The sequence below is a fragment of the Coffea arabica genome, unplaced genomic scaffold (genome assembly GCF_036785885.1).
Source record: "Coffea arabica cultivar ET-39 unplaced genomic scaffold, Coffea Arabica ET-39 HiFi ptg000054l, whole genome shotgun sequence".
Lineage (NCBI taxonomy): Eukaryota > Viridiplantae > Streptophyta > Magnoliopsida > Gentianales > Rubiaceae > Coffea > Coffea arabica.
Window position 1 is genome coordinate 1 of NW_027266200.1, and position 14,743 is coordinate 14,743.

At 36.2% G+C, this 14,743-nt stretch overlaps 2 protein-coding genes and 1 pseudogene across 2 annotated transcripts; 2 read left to right on the forward strand and 1 right to left on the reverse strand.

The window, feature by feature from the left end:
* Positions 1–1,957: 1,957 nt before the first annotated feature.
* On the reverse strand, positions 1,958–7,020 carry LOC113713976 (probable zinc metalloprotease EGY3, chloroplastic). Its single transcript, XM_072073540.1, has 3 exons — positions 7,017–7,020; positions 2,218–2,777; positions 1,958–2,092 (listed from the first exon to the last, which is right to left on the reverse strand). The coding sequence occupies exons 1-3, from the start codon at positions 7,018–7,020 to the stop codon at positions 1,964–1,966; spliced, it is 693 nt and encodes a 230-aa protein (XP_071929641.1). The 3' UTR covers positions 1,958–1,963.
* Positions 7,021–7,659: 639 nt separating this feature from the next.
* On the forward strand, positions 7,660–9,173 carry LOC113713975 (inositol transporter 4-like; annotated as a pseudogene).
* Positions 9,174–10,237: 1,064 nt separating this feature from the next.
* On the forward strand, positions 10,238–14,508 carry LOC140032778 (putative late blight resistance protein homolog R1A-3). Its single transcript, XM_072073539.1, has 2 exons — positions 10,238–10,799; positions 11,504–14,508. Exons 1-2 carry the CDS (start codon positions 10,341–10,343, stop codon positions 13,847–13,849), a joined length of 2,805 nt encoding a protein of 934 aa, XP_071929640.1. The 5' UTR covers positions 10,238–10,340; the 3' UTR covers positions 13,850–14,508.
* The last annotated feature ends 235 nt before the right edge of the window (positions 14,509–14,743 follow it).

Genomic DNA, 14,743 nt, shown 5'->3' on the forward strand with positions numbered 1-14,743 from the left:
CCTTTTGCCAAGTTGAATTTTTGTCAATTTGATCTTGATGGGAAAAATCTACTTTGAGGTAGGGATACATTTCATTCCCAAATTTTTAGATGTACCATATTTAGTTTATGAATTAATTATTTTTTTTACATTAAGTCCAAAAATGGTAAATTACTTAATTTTGGATGGAAAAAGTCACGTGTTTGGCACGTGGCCGGTTAAGTAAAAATAACTTTTCAATTAAAATTAATGGTCAAGTCAATCTTCTTCATCCAAATTGAATATTTTACCCTTTTTGAACTAAATGTGGTCCAAAATAATTAATTTATATACTAAATGTGGTGCGTCTAAAAGTTTGGGGATGAAATATGTCTCTAACTCAAAATTTAAGGAGAAAAAGTGAATTTTTCCCTTATCTTGATTTTTCTTGCTGAAATTGACGGGGTTGAATAAGCACGCTGTCAGCCACTCTTTCACAAGAAAATCGCTGACCATTGTTGGCCACTCTGTTAGCCACCTGCCTTTAGTTTCGACCATCTGACAGGCTTCAAGCGACAAAGGCAAATTGAACTTTTCGGCCACCTACTTAACCATCGGGCATTCGAAGTGGAAGAAATCAATTAAAGAATTGTTTATTTGGATAGTGTTTCGGCCACCCTCTCTGGACTCAACCAGAGGGGCTAGTTTTTTTAAACATCTAAAGCAAGACCGTTGGAAGATAGTTTGGACTAAATTTTTATTGCATGCAAGTCATGAAGTTTGAAACTGTGTTTTTAAACTCGAACCGGATCAGTCAGGTCGAACCGGGAACCGGCCAAGTATCCAGTCCGAGTTGCTCTAAAAAACTGAATGTTTAAAACTCGGTCAAACCCGATAAAAAATCGGATTTGACGGGGTTTGACCGGCAAACCGAATAAACGGATTTGATACAAAGCCTTCTCTTTCTTTTTTGCTCTTCTTTCTTACAAACCAGTGGTGGGATCTTGGTGGGCTCGATGGAAAGATATAATGGGGCCTCTTAATTGAAGCAGGGATCTAACATGACATGCGCAGCAGAGTTGGAGACCTCAGCCACTAAGTCCCTACTGCCCAAATTTTTTTTTTGAAAGGTCAAAGCAATTTGAATATTATGTTTTGGCTCCTAAGTTGTTAAAACTTATTAATATATCTCAAATATTTCATACTATATAAATGTTGTCCTAAAGTCTAGAGTTATTTTTCAATCAATTCATAATTTTAATTATAAACTTGTTAATGTTCATTGAATAATATATATTGCTACTTGATCATTCTAATTTTTTTGTATTTTCTTGTTAAATATATTTGAAGCATCAAATATATATATAAATATACATGTATTAATATTAACATGTTCTTAAGTATTTTACATACAATATTTTAATTTTTAAATAATTTTTATTTATGACATCATCCGGTTCAACTCCGATCGAACCCATTGATCCCTGACTCCTAAGGACAACCGAATCGATGCCCGGCTCGAGTCTGAAAACATAGGTTTGAAATAAATAAAACTCTGTACCTACATTTATTCAACCTTTTGAGTGATTGTATTAGAAAGGGAAATTTGCCAAATTGGTCCCTAATATTTTCACAAAAAACTTTTTTAGTCCATTACATTTAAAATCAGCCATAATAATTGCTAACACATAAATTATGTGCCAGTTTGGTCCTAATGCTCGTATTTGCTCCTTTTTCCGGCTAAAAATAGCACACCAGCATAATTTAAGGGCAAAATTGAAAACTTTCATTAAATCATAATTTTGCAACCCTCAAACTCTTCCACCGCTTCTTCAATTGGTTCTCAGCCTACTGCTACTTCATAATTTGTTCTTCTTGTTTATTCTTGAATTCCAACTGTAGTTTCCATTCTTCTTTTTGCTTAAAATCCCAGCTTCCAATTTGTATTTTCATATTTTTGTGGTGGTGTAGAAAAGAGCTGAGGAAAAAGTGAATCATCATCATCTTACCGGTAAGAGTTTGAGGGATGAGTAGGCTGAGAACTGGGATTTGTATTTCCAATAAGAATTTCTCCATCTCCAAATATCCTAACATTAGTGGCAAAAAATGCATGAAATCCAAAACAGCTCTTTAACTGCATGCAATGACAAAAAAATCTCATGAATAACAAAGATCAAACGGGTATAAATAATTTAATACAGGTGAAAGTGCAATAAATTAAATGGATATCTGAAGGCATATCAGAGAGGAAAATAGTACCTTGTTAAGGTCAAGAGCTTTAAAAGCCTCTTCTGCTTTTTCCAACCTCTCTTTCTCTTTAGGCAAATTATCTCGAGCTAATTTATTAAAGAAGCCCAAGATGGGATTATCACTTGTTTCCCGGTTAAGCTCCTTTAGCTTCCTATCGGTCCTCTTCTTTTCTAACTTTATAGCAGCCTCAATAGATGGATTCCGCATGAACTTCTTGAAGTTCTCATCACTTTTCCAGTCCAATTCTTGCAGCTTCTCTTTCTCTTCCTTCTCCGCATCGGATTCAGCCTCAGGTTTGGACTCAGTTCCACTTACTCCGCTCTCTCCACTTAACTCACCTTCCAAACTCAAATCTTTCTTCTGGGGTTCCTCATTTTTAGGCTCTTCTGATACCACAGCTACTGAAGAAGATGATGATGATGATTCACTTTTTTCCTCAGCTCTAACATAAAAATATGAAAATACAAATTGGGAACTGGGATTTAAGTAGGCTGAGAACCAATTGAAGAAGCGGTGGAAGAGTTTGAGGGATGCAAAATTATGGATTAACGAATGTTTCCGATTTTGCTCTTGAAATTATGTCAGTGTGCTATTTTTAGCAAAAAAAAAAGAACAAATACGAGCATTATGACCAAACTGGTTCATAATTTATATGTTAAGAACTATTCTGACTGATTTTAAATGTTAGGGACTAAAAAAGTTTTTTGTGAAAATGTTAGGGACCAATTTGGCAAATTTCCCTATTAGAAACACTCTCATTTGTAATTCTTGTGAGGTTGAAAAAAAGAGTGTTATTTAAATAGAAAATGAGAAATACATTTGTATCAAGGAGATGTTTACTTATGAGAGTAACACAATCTTTAATTCAAACAAAAGTGAGCCACTCTTGTACAATTAATTGGTCATTGTCTCATCAAATTTTGAAAAGAGAAGAGACACTTAGTGAAGAAATAGCTAAACTTGACGAAACTTGGGAGTAGGGGTAGAATTCAAGAAGGAAGTCGATCCACTATAAATTTGGTTAGCATCCCTTTAATCTCTTGTTTCTTTTCTCCTAACTTATTTGTGTGCATTAATTGCAATATTTTTCCTTGCTATCTTATTTGCGTAAGTGTTTCTCAGTTAGGTAATTTGGTTAGTAAAAATTGGTTAAAATTACTTTTAGCTGCATGATTTTTAATTCAATCTGATGGACCCTGATCCTTCTTAAGTTGTCTTTGAGTCTTACAATGTGTACTCCTTGAGTTTAGGAGAAATAGAAAAATATTTCCACAGATTTACTAGTTAATTATAAAGAGCAATTTATGTTTAGCATAATCAAATAATGATAAAAAAAATTATAAATTGTTTTCTTTGAAGCAAATGATAAAATCAAAAAAGGAAAATTGTAGAGAAAGTGTCTACTTTAGTGGGTAAATATATGGATTCAGGCTATTGATTGTAGTAAATACTTTTTTCGAAAGGATATTTTGCAAGATATTCTTGTATGGGAACCAAATATACATTTTGTCTTTAGTGTGCAAATATGATGAAAAATTCTTTTTGGGTCAAAGAAATAGAGGAGCTTAGTGGAACAAAGAACGGGCCCAACTGAGTTTGTGAAGAAGACACTTGGAAGAATGTCTAATACAATTGAGAATTAATGTAATAACTCGTAATTGAAATGTAGAAAATTTAAATTGATTAAAAGCTAAAAATGGATAATAAATTTGATTGAAAGAAAGAAAAACAAAATTATGGAAAACTGGATAGTAATTGTATGATATAATTGACTGTAAAGATGTTTCAATTGTATATATGGTCTAAACTTTATGTCATCTACAATTCATAAAAGAGGAAAAAATAGAAATTGAATATTGTAAGCAAAGGATTGCAAAAGTTAACATGTGATTACATTGATTATGAATCGTATTAAGAAGGAATAGAGTTAATAGTAGTGTTTTAAACTTAGACTGGATAATGACTCAATTAAGGTAAGTGTTCGGGGTTAATGGGTTTGACTGATCCTAAAGAATCGGATGACATCAGCATGATTTTATAAATATTTTAATCTAAAAGTAAATAGATCATGCACGAAGGGTACATATAAGTACAGGTACATTATTAATATGAATAAAAAGGTTCCTTTTATCTTTCAATTTTTTATTGCATTTATAATTTAATTTCATTGGATACCAAAATCAAATTTAATGTTTTTAAGCATTAAATGGAAAAGAACCTATATCAAAATTTAAATTTTTTTAAAGTTTTAAATGCACATTGATGAGCCTAAACCTAAATTCTCAATACCTATTTGTACCAAATAAAGAAATAAAGGTGCAAACTGGAATATTAAAAAGTTTTTGGGAGTATTCATAATTGTTCAAAATACTTAGGGGCTAGAACGAAATAAAAAAACTATGGATCAAATGTCTAATCTTTTAAATGGATCCTCTTTTTTAAAGGAAGGACATCAACGCCATTCCTGGGTCCAGTGTTGTCGTCTTCCTCGTTTCTTCTCCAGTGGTGCATTTTTCCTATTCTTTTTGTTAATAACTTTAAATCTTTTGCTCTCTTTTCTTTATTCTCAACAAAAGTGAACATCAATTGTTATTCTGCGTATTCTTTTTTTCTCTTTACTTCTCTTCTTATTATTTTAAAGTCTTTTGTTTTCAATTATTAATCTCTCAAATTTAGGGTGCGTTTGATAAATTTAAAATTTGAAATCTGAAATTTGAAGTTTGAATCTATTAAGTTATTAAATTGTTAAGTATTAAATCTAATACATTTGAGTGTATATTACATTCAGTGATAAGTGAATAGTTTATCAATTAATTTTGAGAGTAAGTTTTGTCTGGAAAATTCAGTGCCACTTAATTAATTCAGATGTTCAATTTTTAGTTATTAAACAGTTTAAATAGGTTAAGATTCGAATTCATTAAATTGAAGTACTGAATTGGGTTATCAAATAGGGTCTTAGTGGTGGAAAGGCACAACCACGCTATGCCACTACTACTACTACAGCCGCTACAATTTCTACACTCAAAAATTGGAATCTACTATGAGAATTTGGGAGAAAATTAGGCAAGAATTGAGATTTGAAAAAATCTTTTCAATTTTTCCTGATTTCCAGTTTAACCTAAGTTTTGACTGAGTCTTAAACACCCAATTTTTTTGCACTAACTCAGATCGGATGGCCTTCCAGTTTTCAGTTTGATTGGTTTAACTGGCTAGTCTAGTTTGATTTTAAAAACAAAGGCTAAAAGAGCTTAAAAGTGATTTGAGATTTGAAAAAATCTTTTCAGTTTCTCCTGATTTCCAGTTTAACCTAAGTTTTGACTGAGCTTTAAACACCCCAATTTTTTGCACTAACTCAGGTCGGATGGCCTTCCAATTTTCAGTTTGACTGGTTGAACTGGCTAGTCTAGTCTGATTTGAAAAACAAAGGCTAAAAGAGCTGAAAAGTGATTGGAACAATTTAATGTTTAGGACGCTCAAACGAAGGTAAAAATTCTAAACCAAATTTTTTTGACAAAATAAAGAATTATTTGAAAAAGAAAGTGAAAGAGAGGTTGTCCACGTTAGCGCATGCATGGAAAAGTTCTTATTAATTTGAGAGCATGTCTTGATAATTTAAATGCTTGAAATTTCAGATGATTAAGGAAGTGTCAGCAAATGGTTAACTTTTAATATTTCTTGAATTTGCAACACAAAGTACAAAATAGACACAATGGCCGGATTGAGAAGATTCGGCAACTATTGTCAAGGCGTTACCATGCAGGAGGAGCATGGGCCATGGACAGGGGGTCTAATTGATGATACTAAACTAGCAATTCTCCAACTTAGTATTCATGATATTAATGGGGTTAGTAGGACTTGCAATATGTCTTCTCAATGTTTAGCTTAACAGGCAAAACCTTACGCTTCTAGTCCCTTGAATTAGTTGAAATAGTAGTATTGGTGTCATGTCTTCTGGTCTCTTCTAAGACATCTATTCGTCGTACAAGAGTTGTTTAGTGCATTTTATTTTTTTATGTGATTGGCAGGCTATTGCACGAAACGAAATTTACCTAATACGCACTCTCGGACAGCAGCGGCGGATTCTCTTGTTAGCGAACAAAAAAAAACTTACTCTTCTTCCCTGGTTCGGAGAAATGATACTTCGGGTCGTAGTATGTCCATTTTTATCATCCACATTGATTTGTGATTGAAATGCAAATACATTTCATGTATCAAAAGGGGAAAAAGAAATAGCCAATATATGTTCCAAACATTTATTACATAAATTGATGACGGTTTACATTTGGCCACAGTGACCGTCCACATTGCTCATATTATGATTGCATTTATTTGCATCATGTACTACTAATTTACAGATTTGCAAAAGCTCCTAGGTAGACGTGATCATGATAAACAAACAAGCAAATTTCACCGTAATTTTTCATGGTTCTTGAGTGGAAGCCAACCAAGAATACTGGCATTAAACTAATGGCCTTTCACATTCAGAGATAGTGAACTTTCACCTACCTCACATAAAGTTTAATAATATATTACAACCAAATTAAAAAAAAAAGTTACATGATTGCTAGGTAGACATGATCGTAATACATGAGAAAAATCTTTCTTTCTCTTTTACCAAGTCTCATGACAAAAATCAGAAAGTGGCTAAATACCAAAGCGCAGGATCATTTTTTAGTCCAGAACCACTAATAACATCGAGGTTAAATTTATATCTTTCAATTCTAAATCCCCACCTTTGGTGCACGATGATTTATGTTTATTGTATTAAAACTTAAGGAGAATTGTAGTTTTAGTCCCCAATGTATTACCCATGTGCGGAATTGATCCTCAATCTATTTCAAAAAGTAAATTTGGTCCCTAATTTATCCAATTTTGCGTAAAATTGGACAATTAACAGATTCCTTCCAATTGAGTAACGGAATTTGGCGCGTGCAATGCACTCACTGTACCAGAACGTTCAAGTGGTTCCAATTTTGCTGGCCCCTGCAACGGGGCAAAAAGGAAATAAGAAAGAAGAATTGGAAGGAGGAGGGTATATAGCAGGCGGGAGTAATCAGAGAAAAAAGAACCACACACTAAGTGTACTAATATTCAAAGCATCCATTATGAAATCTTTGCTCGACATATAAATTGAGATGAGAAGGCGGTCACCTTGCTCTCAAGAATTCTGTAACGTTGGCTTCCAGTTCCGGACCGGAGAGAGGTGAGAAGGCGATCACCTTGCTCTCTTCCAAGTTAAACACAAGAAGGAGAAGCGGCCGAAGGAGAAAGAGGAGAAGAATAATTCAAGCCAACTTTGGTCAGTCCCATCTCAGAACTCACATACCATTCTCTCTTTTTTCTTTTTTTTTTTCGGCCTTTCTTTCTTTCTTTAGTGCAATTTTCCAAGAGCCCCTGAGTTCTTCTTCTGCAACAAGCAACATTGAAGAAGAAAAAGAAAATTTAATCAAGATGGTTGAAGGGGGAGTCTCAAAAGCCGGCAGAACTGAATTCACGGAGTGCTGGAGCACAATATGGAAGACACCCTACATCATGAGATTGGCCTTATCCACTGGAATTGGAGGTCTCCTCTTTGGTTATGACATAGGCAATCCAGAAAGCCACCCCACCCACCCCCCTCGTGCTTCATTCACAGAAGATTGCATCCCTTTTTATTCGCCTCTTGCAAGTTGCATCCCTAATTTGCTGCAGGAGTTATTTCCGGTGCCCTCCTTTACATTAGAGATGACTTCAAAGCTGTTGACGGGAAGACATGGCTCCAGGTACCACGACTTTCTTCCACTTTCCATCATCCTCTCTCAAGAATTTCTCATTGTTCAATTACTACTACTCCAGGTAAACTGTTCTTGTTCAAAAATTTTCAGGAGACAATTGTCAGCATGGCTGTTGCAGGAGCTATTCTTGGTGCTGCATTTGGCGAATGGATCAATGACAAATTCGGTCGCAAAATCTCCATTTTGGCCGCTGATATTCTGTTCTTTGTTGGAGCTATCGTTATGGCTGTTTCTCAAGCTCCTGGATGATCATTGTTGGGAGAATATTTGTTGGCTTAGGGGTTGGGATGGCATCCATGACTGAGCATCTTTACATTTCGGAAGCCTCACCCCACAGAATCAGAGGTGCTCTTGTTAGCACAAATGGTTTCTTAATTACCGGAGGCCAGTTTCTTTCCTATCTTATCAATTTGGCTTTCACCCATGTAAGAATTGGCCAACTTCTTGCTCCGTTGTTGTCCAATGCATAAAGAGAGAATCCGCTCTTTACTCGACTACATTTTTATCGCCTCAGTCTGCTTTTGCCTTTTGTCATTTGTGACTCCCCTTTGCCAAACAGGGTAAAGTTGACGAGGCCAAATCCATATTACAGAGGATTTATCCTACTGAGGAAGTTGAGGAGGAAATGCAGGCCCTGAAATCATCAGTTGATGAGGAAATGGCCCAACAAGGTTTTGTAGGAGAAGGCAGCTTGCTTTCAAAAGTAAGGCAAACCTTGAGTTATCTTGTTTTCTGGAGGGGACTATATGCTCGGATTACAGTTCAGGTGGCTCAGCAATTTGTTGGCATCAATACTGTCATGTATTATAGTCCAAGCATAAAATAGTTCGCTGGTTTTGCTTCAAACCGGACTGCTTTGGCACTGTCCCTCATCACATCTGGTCTCAACGCAATTGGGTCCATCATTAGTATGTGTTTTGTTGATAGATATGGAAGGAGAAGGCTTGTGATCACTTGGTGTGTGGTTCTTTTCTTTCTGATTCCTCCCGCCTGTTATATACCCTCATTCTACCAATTCCTCTTTCTTATTTCCTTTTTGCCCCGTTGCAGGGGACAGCAAAATTGGAACCACTTGCACGTTCTAGTACTCTGATAGCACGCGCCGCGTTCCGTTGCTCAATTGGAAGGAATCTGTCAATTGTCCAATTTTACGCAAAATTGGATAGATTAGGGATCAAACTTATTTGTTGAAATACATTGAGGACCAGTTCCATGCATGGATAATATATTGGGGACTAAAACTATAATTCTCCCTAAAACTTATCAAGAATATCATTAAGATAAAACTGAAAAGGTTGTAATTTAACCTCACCTTACCAATAACAAGTTGTATTAACTACAAGCTCGTGCAAGATGGACACCAGCAAAGTATAATACTATTTAGGGTGCGTTTGATAAAACTAAAATTTGAAAACTAAAATCTGATATTTGAAATTTGAATCCATTAATTTATTAAATTGTTAAGCATTAAATCAAATATATTTGAGTGTATATCATATTCAGTGATAAGTTATTCACTTATCACTTATTTTTTAAAGCAAATTTTGTCTAGAAAATTCAGTGACACTTAATTAATTTAAATATTTAATTTTTGATAATCAAATGCATTTTAATATATTAAGATTTAAATACATTAAGTATCAAGAAGGCGAGCTTAGCATAAATATCTTCTGTTCAATGTGACAAGCCACAAGGCAACAATTAGGATTAATTACAATATGCACCCCTCAACTATAATTCATTTTCACTTTGCACCCAAATTTATAAACTTTAGCACTTTACACTATTAATGTCTTGTACATCCCTTAAATCAAATTTTTTATTTTTTATTTATTTTTTTACCTTTTCACCCCTCCCTACACTCTTTCGGTCTTTCCACCCTGAACCGCCTAGTACTTCTCATTAGTTCAACTTAAAGATCTTAATTACATCTAATTTTCACTTGATTACTAAAATTCTCTCATTTATTTATTCAGGGCTAGAAAGCCCTTTCAGTCAATATTAGCTATCAAAATTTAATGATTTCCAATCAATTAGTCAATATGTTAGAAATTGATAGTATAAGATGCTTAAAAATGCTAAAATCATTAATCACGGTGCAATTTGCTAATCGGTTATAGTTAGAGGGTGCATATTGCAACAAACCACAATCATTGTGCAGAGTGCAGAGTGCAAACTGCTTATTGGTCGCGTGATTTCAATCTAGTTAAAGTAGCTGGTGACCTCAGTCAACGTTTTACAACTAGCTAAGACCCTCCATATGTTATATGCATTCATCAAAGGACCCTTCATTTCTTTAACCCAAAAAAGAAAAAAGGCACCCTTCATTTCGCCCGAAAAATCAAGAATCGGTGAGAGATGGAAACGGCTGTTGGGGTTGGAGTGCGATTCATCTTACAAAATGTGCTGCAGTTGATCCAAGACAATCGTAAACTGATAAGCAGTAATGATACCAAACTGGACGAACTGTGCAGTGACCTGGATCTCTTGAAGACCTTCATGGACAAGTACGGTGAAGAGCACTACGATAACGAGGTCCTCAGGAAGCTGGCGGGCGACTTCAGGCGTCTTGCCCGCGAAGTTGAAGATGTCCTAGAAACGCATATTGTTGACAAGTTAGTGTACACCAACAAGAACATATTCAAGAAAGCAGTAGGGGTCTTCGATCACCTGAACAATCTGAGGAATACTGGTAAGGACGTGCTGAACCTGAGTATGAAGATGAAGAAAGCAGAGGATGACAACAGAGGGATTGGCATCCCCACCTGGACAATGGAAGAGATCAAGAAAGATAATTCAACTTCTGAAGACAATAAGGTACTAGTTGATTGTCAAATAATACTAAATTGCAATTTACTTCAGCAATTCTAATGTTTGGAAATATCATATTTCAAGTTCCTTGGATGAAGAATTTGCAGCTTTTTTATCATTATTTATTTGCTTATTTTTTCAGTAGAGGGACGGGATTTAGAGAAGTGGGGAGGGGATGATGGATTTGAACTCAGAACCTCTCATTCTTTGGATTTCAACCTTATCTGTTAGACCAAGGTCTCCTCGGCTGTAGCGTTTATCATTTATCTTCTGTTTCGAACTAGCAGTTGCTTCTTTTCTAATTGAATTGCACCTTCAAAATGTTGAAGTGTTAATAATAAGAGTATTAGAATTGTTGCTAACAAATAAGTATCTGAACCCATTTGTCTTCTTGGCAGTTTGACCAAATTGATAGCTAAATCCAAGATTCTATGAATTGTATGTTTTAGGAAACAAGTTACAAACTTACAATCTTGACGTATATAGTAATTTTAATGGGAGCTCAATTATACCTGAACTCTTAATTGGGTCAAAAGCGGCAAAATAATAGCCCTTTGCTTATTGATTCATCACAAAGTTAAGGTGCAAAGCATCAAAGTCTCAATATTTCAAGGGTACAGAGGGTACTAGCCCGCCTTAATTTATTCTGATTCAACGTTGTGGTTTGCATTTTAGTCTGAACGAGATTTTCTTTACTTTCATGCTAATAGGCTGGTAGCAATCAAGAGGGAGACAGAATAATTGGATTTGATGATGCAGCTGATGATGTACTGGAACTTCTCGGTGGGAAAGAACTAGTTGAAAGCAAATCTGCAGTAGAGGAGCAAAGCAAGTGTGAGACAGGGCAACATAGCGAGTCAAAGCCACCAAGCACATCTAAGGCAGAGCTACATAATGCGTCAAAGCAGCTAGAAGTTGTTTCAATTCATGGCATGGTTGGTCTAGGAAAGACTACACTTGCAAGAAAGGTCTTGAATGACCCAAGAATAGAATATCAGTTTTTCACTCGTATATTTGTCAGTGTTTCGCAACAATATGACAAGAAAAAAGTGCTTCTTGGTATACTAAGATACTTTGACAAGAAAACTAGAGATCAAGATGTATCCGAGAATGATTTAGTTGCCGAGGTCGCAGAGAAATTGACAGGTAAGTATTTGATTGTCATGGATGATGTTTGGGACACAGAAGTATGGGATGATATCAAGGATGCATTTCCAGACAACAGCAAGGGTAGTAGGGTGTTAATAACTACTAGACGTGTGTCTGTGGCCAATTGTGCTAAAACAAGTAGTGAACCCTATCCATTGAGACTGATGAAACCAGAAGAGGCTGAAGAGTTATTGAGGACAAAGGTTTTCAAGGAAAACAAATGCCCACCAGAGGAACTGCAATTGCTTGAAACAAAAATTCTGGATAAATGTGCTGGGCTACCACTAGCAGTCGTGGTAACAGCAGGTATTCTTAAGATTCATGCAAAAGATGCAAAGTGGTGGGAGGATGTGCATCTTGGTGTGGCTCAGTTTGTTGGTGATGACCAGAAAAAAATTGGTCAAAACCAAAAGAATATCGATGATTTAATAAGGAGGAGTTATGATAACTTGCCTCATATGCTCAAAGCATGTTTTCTATACCTTGGTGTCTTCCCTGAAGATATGGAGATTCAAGTGTCAAAACTGTTGCAACTATGGATTGCTGAAACATTCATTCTGCAATATGAGACAGCAAGCCTGGAGAGAATAGCAGAACGATGTTTAGAGGAATTGGTTGACAGGAATTTAGTGATGGTGGGACAGAGAACTTTAAGTGGTCGGATTAAGACGTGTCGGCTCCATGACACGCTGCGTGACTTCTGCAGGAAGACAGCCAAAGCAGAAGAACTTTTCCAAGTAATTCATGGTATGGGTGCCACTTCATCTTCCAGTCATCGCCTTTGCTGCATTAACTCTCACTTCTTGCGGTATATTTCGGATTGTGAAAAACAGAAACAGCATGGTGAGAAAGTCCGATCTTTCTTGAGCTTTGGCCTGGATGAAACTACATTGGACAAAGATCTCTGCCCAATTTCAAGCGTATTTAAGCCCTTCAAACTAGTCCGAGTGTTGGATATTTTATCCATCAAGCTTCCCTATAAACGTTTTCCCACCAAATTACTTGAACTTGTTCTTCTAAAGTTTATTGCCATCTATTGCGAACTGCACACCCTTCCAAGTAGAATGTCTGCCTTGACCAACTTGGAAACACTTATCGTTCACACAACATTCCCCACCCTAAAAATAGAAGCGGACATTTGGGAGATGACAAAGCTAAGGCATCTGCATACTAATACCACAACATGCTTGCCTAAGTGTAAGAAGCAATCCTCTGGCAGCGAAAACCTACAGACTTTGTCTACTGTTTCACCTGAAAGTCTTAAGAATGAAGTGTTTGGAAGGACTAAGAAACTCAGGAAGCTTGGTATACGCGGGAATTTAGGCACTCTTGTGGAGGCCAATGGTGAGTCTAGTTTGTTTCAGAGTCATTGCAAGCTAGACTCCCTTGAAACTCTGAAGTTACATCATGATACTGATGATGGAAACCAGAGGCAGCTTGTCCTTCCTCAACCACACAAATTTCCAAGAACTCTAACAAGGTTGAGTCTGCATAACACAAGGCTACATTGGGAAGTTCATATGCCTATACTTGGAAAGCTTCGGTATCTTGAGGTTCTCAAGTTGAAGGACAATGCTTTTGTGGGGAAGGATTGGCGCACAGAAGAAGGAGGTTTTCATTCTCTAAAAGTTTTGTTCATTGGAGCTACAGATTTAGAGTGTTGGTTGGCTAAAGCCACTAATTTCCCAGAACTCAGATACCTTATCCTCAAGCACTGCAGAACACTTATACAGATCCCACCTGACTTTGTCCACATGAAGAACCTGGAGAAGATTAACCTGGAACGTACGAATGCTAAGCTAGTTTCATCTGCCAGGAGAATTTTTTCACAACGATCAAAAATGCTTGGACTGCAAAAGGCTAACGAAACTAAACCGATTAAGCTCATTGTTTATCCTCCAGAATAGTGATGGCCAAGCAAACACGCTCATCAAGTACTTCTTTGACAGGATAGTCAAACCCTTCTGACTTCCAGTCCCTGAATCCATCTTTTAATGCTTCATCTTGCAAGAAACTTAAAGAATGCTTTTTTGCGGGATTTCATGCTCACTTGCTTTTGTCTTTTGCTCCTCCAAATGAATTCATCAAATGGAAACGTTGAAGCTTCTGTCTCTCGTTGTTTTCTTCTCTGTTCTGCATTGATAAAGCCTAGTTACCTAGCTCTAGCTCCACGCAACAACATTCAACTGGCATAAGCTCCTTGCATTGCTTTGTTTTAGTGCCTTTTGACTTTGCTCAAATACTCCTTTGAGCAAAGTTTATCTGTGATGAACACAAGGCCACAGGTCTCTTGGCCAATCTAGTACTGAGAAACAAGGTGATCAAAGGTATTATGTTTGTGCTAGGTAACTCAGCTGGATCAAATCTAGAGCCATGTATTTCCTTTTGTTGAAAGGTCAGGTTTTCACCTCTTCATCTTGTTGCCTTGTTTTTGAAGTCTTGGATGAGTCTTGCTGTAATGTACGTTTGAATGTGACCATTTATTTGCTTTCAGTTTTGTAATTCAAGAACTCCTAAAATTAAGATTCTATACTTAAATTGCGATGAAAATTGGATTTTTGTTGCATTTTGGCACTTGGCCCGTGAACCATTTGATCATCATATCAGATTTTCTTGCAGACACAAACCTGATAACTGCAGGTGAACTGACATGGTTCCAAAGTAGAAATGCTAGAATGACGTGGGGTTCTGAGTCAACTCCAATCATATTGTGATGCCCCCTGAAAAATATTCATGTACCGTGTTCGAGTTCAGAAGAGGAATCTTAATAGGAATACTCCTTTCTGTTGGATATTGGTGAT

Coding starts and splice junctions, on each gene's coding strand:
- LOC113713976 (XM_072073540.1), bottom strand. Junction 2,093..2,217: donor AAGCTCTTGACCTTAACAAG/GTACTATTTTCC, acceptor CATTGCATGCAG/TTAAAGAGCTGTTTTGGATT.
- LOC140032778 (XM_072073539.1), top strand. CDS start 10,341: ATGGAAACGGCTGTTGGGGTTGGAGTGCGATTCATCTTACAAAATGTG. Junction 10,800..11,503: donor CAACTTCTGAAGACAATAAG/GTACTAGTTGAT, acceptor TCATGCTAATAG/GCTGGTAGCAATCAAGAGGG.